The 5738-nt window shown below is 42.6% G+C and overlaps 2 protein-coding genes across 6 annotated transcripts in view; both read left to right on the forward strand.

Moving 5' to 3' along the window:
* pdlim3a (PDZ and LIM domain 3a) overlaps positions 1–2781 on the forward strand; it is an 8233-nt gene extending 5452 nt beyond the window's left edge. For all 3 annotated transcript variants that reach the window (XM_083532893.1, XM_083532894.1, XM_083532895.1), the window contains 3 exons: positions 357–490; positions 604–715; positions 2386–2781. In XM_083532893.1, the coding sequence (XP_083389019.1) occupies positions 357–490; positions 604–715; positions 2386–2554 (415 nt within the window). In that variant the 3' untranslated portion in view covers positions 2555–2781. The remainder of the gene's footprint in view (positions 1–356; positions 491–603; positions 716–2385) is intronic.
* Positions 2782–3445: 664 nt separating this feature from the next.
* LOC310721390 (THAP domain-containing protein 2-like) lies at positions 3446–5582 on the forward strand. Of its 3 annotated transcripts, XR_014532009.1 has the most exons (4): positions 3448–3615; positions 3970–4111; positions 4644–4792; positions 4839–5582. XR_014532009.1 is itself a non-coding variant. In XM_083533057.1 (3 exons), exons 1-3 carry the CDS (start codon positions 3503–3505, stop codon positions 4800–4802), a joined length of 270 nt encoding a protein of 89 aa, XP_083389183.1. In that variant the 5' UTR covers positions 3446–3502; the 3' UTR covers positions 4803–5582. The 3 variants fall into 3 exon arrangements, 2 of the variants coding, with proteins under 2 accessions (XP_083389183.1, XP_083389182.1); XM_083533057.1 differs by having other exon boundaries at positions 3446–3615; positions 4788–5582; XM_083533056.1 differs by having other exon boundaries at positions 4644–5582.
* The last annotated feature ends 156 nt before the right edge of the window (positions 5583–5738 follow it).

Consider the following 5738-nt stretch of genomic DNA (forward strand, 5'->3'; position numbering starts at 1 on the left):
TGTCTGCTATTCTGAGTAAAGGCTTTCACTCAGACTGACAGACACATAGGCCACACCTCCTTCACTGAGACTCACAGACTTTGGCTGAGCCTCCTTTCTGCTGGCTTGTGTGTGAAGCGGTTACACCTCAGGGACACTGGGGGTCCACCATGTGGATGATGTTAGAACCACAGATATATGAGGTGTGTTGGAGAATCAGGGCTTTACGGAAGAGCAGAGGGATGAAGGGATTATTTTGGTATGTCTGTTGGAGTCCGGTTGAACTGTATCTCGAAGAATGTACACACTCACACACTGAGTGTGTGTGTGTGTGTGTGTGTGTGTGTGTGTGTGTGTGTGTGTGTGTGTGTGTGTAGTCCCAAGAGGCTCACGTCTATAGAAGAATCCGATGTGTACCGCATGCTACAGAGGGAAGAAGGAGAAAAGGAACCTCATGAACCCCGCCAATCAGGATCCTTCAAAGCCTTACAGGACTACATTGATAGTGAAGGTATCTCACACACAAACACACACACACTCATCATCATCAATATCATCATCATCATCATCATCATCATCATCATCACCTGGTTTAATGGGAATGTTTGACGTCCTGATTGACAGGAACGATTCCCGTGGTGACGAAGGCAGTGCAGGCACCCGTCATGAAGCCTCTCTCCCCTGGAGGAAACCTGCACAAACTTCCCATGTGTGACAAGTGCGGGAACGGCATAGTGTGAGTGCATCGCAGGAAACATCAAATCGATGCAGCAGAAAGTTGTCTGTTCCGCCACGCACCTTCTCCCCAATACCACACAACTTACGAGGTGGTATTAAAAAGTTTCAAGACTCGCTCTGTTTTACAAGAAAGTACTTTATTTATCTACGTTTACATACTATCACCTCCAAAACAGCGCCCCCAGTGTTCTGGAAGTCTTTTTTCATAGCGTAACAAACACCTTCTGCTATTTGTGCCGAATTTCCGGATGGTGACCTTTGACCTGGAGGGCGAAGTCCGCAGGAGCCAAATCTGACGAGTAGGCAGGGATACGGAATAGAGATAATGTGGATTGTACTCTGATGTTCTTCACATGCAATTAGTCTCATTAGTCTCGAAGATTTTTCATTCCACCTCGTAAAGAAAACCGATCAGTGATTGTTACTGTGATTGGTTTCTCAGGTTCACCTGCTGCATTATCCATCCACAAAAAACATTAAAATCAGAACTGAATTGTCTTTTAATATTAACAGCTATTACATCAGGCAGATTCCAGGCTTACATGGTTTTTAGAAGGGTTATCAAGATCGTTATAAAGCAGTCATAACGAAGGTGTAACATGTTTAATACTGAATACTGAATAATGAATTTAGTCCCTATGCCCCATGTGGCTTGGTTCTACTGCGGTACAATTCCTGTTACGACTTCATTCGCTACAGTGTCACTTCTCATTCATTCAGAGGAAGATGTGGAATCAGATCGAGACAGAACTAACAAAGGAGAACATTTCACATAGTAGCATTTTTTAGCTGATTGTTTGTTGGCCATGTTTTTGCCTGTCGATTTGGATTACTTTTCCAGTGTCTCTGACAAATGCACTAATGTGTCCTGGTCCATTAATACCGTGCCTTATCTTAGTATGTTTGCATAGTCTGGTTGATTGTATCCAGAAATGGGGTATGTGGTATATGTGGTGCATGGGGGGGACCAAACATGTGGGGGTGTTATTGCATGTTGTGTATTTATTCTTGTATTTATACCTGTTTTTGTGGAAGAAGAAGGGGGAACTATGATCTTGCAAACCCCTTAGGAAATGTACAATTGCACCCATTATTGTATCATTCAGTTACCTTAAAATCATTTGATGTGTGTAAACGTGGAGACTCGATTCTTGGATTTCCCTAAAAAGCTGCTTTGGGACAGTGTCCATTCTTCAAAGTAGTTTGCAATTGAATTGAATTGTATTGAATTGAAGCAAAGTAAAGTAAAGTAAAGTGAAGTGAATTAAATTGAGGTAATGTGAATTGAATTAAAGTGAATTGAATTAAAATGAAGTGAATAGAAGCAAAGTGAATTGAACTGAATTGAATTGAAACTGAATTAAATTGAGGTAATGTGAATTGGATCGAAGTGAATTGAATTAAAATGAAGTGAAGTAAAGCAAAGTGAATTGAACAGAAGTGAATTGAGGTGAAGTTATTTAAATTCAAGTGAAGCAATTTGAAGTGAACTGAATTGAAGTGGAACTGAAGTGAGTTGAAGGCCATATTTGGAGGTTCTGACTGAAACGAATCAATTATTCGGCATTGTTTTTTATCATTAGCACCTAAAACATGATATTTATAGAGAAATGTTTCTGTTTTTCTTCTACTCTTCTTTCCCTCTCTTTCTCTCATTCTCTCTCTCAGTGGGATGGTTGTAAAAGTTCATGAGAAGTATCGGCACCCCGGCTGTTTCGTCTGCTCGGACTGTGAGGAGAACCTGAAGCAAAAAGGCTACTATATCATAGACGACGAAATCTACTGCGAAACTCACGCACACGCTCGTGCAAAACCACCCGAAAGTCCAGACCTGTAGATTCCACACACCACACACACCCACACACACCACACACACACACACACACCACACAGAAAATTATACCTCACTTACTGTCCACTCAACTAGAGAGAGACATTTACAACCAGCACAGAGATTTATTGATACATTTGTTGGTTTGGTTTTGGTGTTTGCACCATGTTTTAAACACACTGTAGAAATAAACAATTGTGGAAGAAATTTCAATAAAATGAAATGGATGCCTGTGTGATTCTCAGCTTGATTTTCTATTACAGTATCACAGAAATTCGTCTCAATTCTGTTCTACTCAAAACAGTCAACGTTTAGCAGTGGAGAGCCATCAGGGTCAGAAGGGTCAAAATCACTGACTTACATTTTTATTTACTTTTGTTAATGAATATGTATTGAATTATTCCCAATAGTCTATTCATGATCATAAATTCATAATGTCTGTTTACATTGGAGTTTCAGATTTCAGCATCACATCACATGTTATCAGGGTCAAAGAAATCTGCCTTAAAAGTCAAACACTTGCGGGCTGTTTTTTATGGTTTTTGAGAAACATGTAAATGCTCCTGATTATATACAGTAAGTTTGGATAAAATGAGTTTCTATTTATTAATGAATCTTGAGTCAAGTCAAGAGTCAAGAAGCTTTTATTGTCATTTTAACCATATATAGCTGATGTAGTACACAGTGAAAGTGAGAGAAAATAAGAGAAACAGAGAGAGGGCGAGAGAGAAAAGGAAAACGATATTTTTCTTTTAAATAAGAATTTTTTTATTTAATAATGAAAATGTTTAAAATTTTTGGCACCCTTTTATAAGCACACTTCTTTGCTGGCTGTTTTTCCTCCTGACCGCCAAGTGTCGCTGTGGCACTGTGTCTCCCATTACACCTCTGCGTTAACACCGACGGTGAAGTGAATTGATTTTATGATTATGATTACCGGTTTATTTGCGGGAAATGGTGCAGTGTTTCGCAGCTAAATGCGATCACAGTTACAGTAAAAACCAGTGCAGTTTTTTCCGTTTGCCCTCCGACATGAGAGCGAGGCGGAAATGGGAGCAACTCTGCGGGTTCGTGCTTTTATTTTCTCTCACTTTCTCTTTCCTGGGGGTGAACGGAGTCCGGGTTCAATCCCAAACCAGTTCTTTTTTGCTAGGAAGTGCACTTGATAAGGGTGTAGGGAGAGGGAGACATTTTGGGATGAAACCAATGTTTAAAAAAAACGTTCCACATTCTCGTGCACTTGTATTAGTAGAAAGTTATTTGGGATTTAACCACTAAAGTGTCCAAATGGTGCAACAATCTAGTGCACTTAGATAATATACGACACCATTTGGGACCGAGCCGATAGATCCAGTGATGCTGGTGATTGGCTTGTTGCATAGCAACAGCTTTCTTTCTGCGTGTGTGCGCGTGTGTGTTAGACGTCCTCCAGAAATTTCGAACGAGAACTCGAGGATCTGCAGCTGTCATTTTGAGGGAGGGATGAAGTCTGCAGCTCCCACTGTGTTTAAATGGACTGAGAAGGTCACGTCCTTCATCACGTCTCCTCCTGTGGACCTAAAGGTACGTCCCCCAGCCCCGCCCACTCCACTGTAACCATGACGACCGCACGTGCATCGTACATGGGTATCGACTCCCTGAAAGAGTCGACTCTCTCTCTCTCTCTCTCTCTCTCTCTCTCTCTCTCTCTCTCTCTCTCTCTCTCTCTCTCTCTTCTCTCCCTATTTTTTTCCCCCTCTGTCTCTTTTATTTCTCATTTCTTATTTTTTTTTAATGTCTCTTAATATCTCTCTTTTTATCTCTGCATCACTCTTTCTTTTTCTCGGTATGTCTCTCCCTCTCTTTCTTCTCTCTGTCTTTCTTTTTCCTCTGTTTCCCTTTCTCTCTCTCTCTCTCTCTCTCTCTCTCTCTCTCTCTCTCTCTCTCTCTCTCTCTCTCTCTCTCTCTCTGTATCTTTTTTCTTTTGGAATCACTTTTTTACTACTGTCCATCGAACTCTCTGTCTCACTCGCTCTCTTGCTTTTTTACTGTCTGTCTGTCTGTCTGTCTCTTTCTCTCTCCATCTCTCACTCCGTCTCTCACACATTCCCTGCAGGAGGGAGTGGAGGAGAAGGACATTATGAGTGCAGCTCCAGGGGATGAGGTTGTGTCTCTCTAACAGAAGGTTTTGGGGTTTGGTCCCACAGAGCCGGAGTGAGACTGCACACCTGGTGTGATGTTTTGTTGTGGTGTCCTGCAGGAGGACAGAAGATGATCACAAACTCCAAACAGAAAGAGAGAAACACAGAGCTCAGCTGCTGCCACACCAATCCAACAGGAACGCTGAGGACACCAGACCAGAGTGTGTGTGTGTGTGTGTGTGTGTGTGTGTGTGTGTGTGTGTGTGTGTGTGTGTGTGTGTGTGTGAGAAACAGTGTGTGTGAGAAACAGTGTGTGAGAGAAACAGTGTGTGAGAGAGTGTGTGAGAAACAGTGTGTGAGAGAGTGTGTGAGAGAGTGTGTGAGAAACAGTGTGTGTTAGAGGAATAGTCTGTGAGAGAGAGTGTGTGTGTGTGTGTAAGTATGTGTGTGTGTGTTTGTGTAAGAATGTTGAAGATGGCAGTGTAATTGTGTGTGTGTGTGTGTGTGTGTGTGTGTGTGTGTGTGTGTGTGTGAGAGAGAGAGAGAGTGTGTGTGTGTGTGTGTGTGTGTGAGAGAGAGAGAGAGTGTGTGTGTGTGAGAGAGAGAGAGAGAGAGAGAGAGAGAGAGAGAGAGTGTGTGTGTGTGTGTGTGAGAGAGAGAGAGAGAGAGAGAGAGTGTGTGTGTGTGTGTGTGTGTGTGTGTGTGTGAGAGAGAGAGATTGTGTGTGTGTGTGTGTGAGAGAGAGAGAGAGAGTGTGTGTGTGTGTGTGTGTGTGTGAGAGAGAGAGAGAGAGAGAGAGAGAGTGAGTGTGTGTGTGTGTGTGTGTGTGTGTGAGAGAGAGAGAGAGAGTGTGTGTGTGTGTGTGTGTGTGTGTGTGTGTGAGAGAGAGAGAGAGAGTGTGTGTGTGTGTGTGTGTGTGTGAGAGAGAGTGTGTGTGTGTGTGTGAGAGAGAGAGTGTGTGTGTGTGTGTGTGTGTGTGTGTGTGTGTGTGTGTGTGTGTGTGTGTGTGAGAGAGAGAGAGAGAGAGAGAGTGTGTGTTTGTGTGTATGTGTGTGTGAGAGAGAGAGTGT

This window comes from Silurus aristotelis, assembly GCF_946808225.1.
Source record: "Silurus aristotelis genome assembly, chromosome: 27".
Lineage (NCBI taxonomy): Eukaryota > Metazoa > Chordata > Actinopteri > Siluriformes > Siluridae > Silurus > Silurus aristotelis.

Excerpts from the sequence above, each read along its gene's own strand:
- LOC310721390 (XM_083533056.1), top strand. The coding sequence starts at position 3,503 with ATGGTGCAGTGTTTCGCAGCTAAATGCGATCACAGTTACAGTAAAAAC. Across the intron at positions 3,616-3,969 it reads AAATGGGAGCAACTCTGCGG|ACGTCCTCCAGAAATTTCGA; the intron begins GTTCGTGCTTTT and ends CGTGTGTGTTAG. Across the intron at positions 4,112-4,643 it reads CTCCTCCTGTGGACCTAAAG|GAGGGAGTGGAGGAGAAGGA; the intron begins GTACGTCCCCCA and ends CATTCCCTGCAG.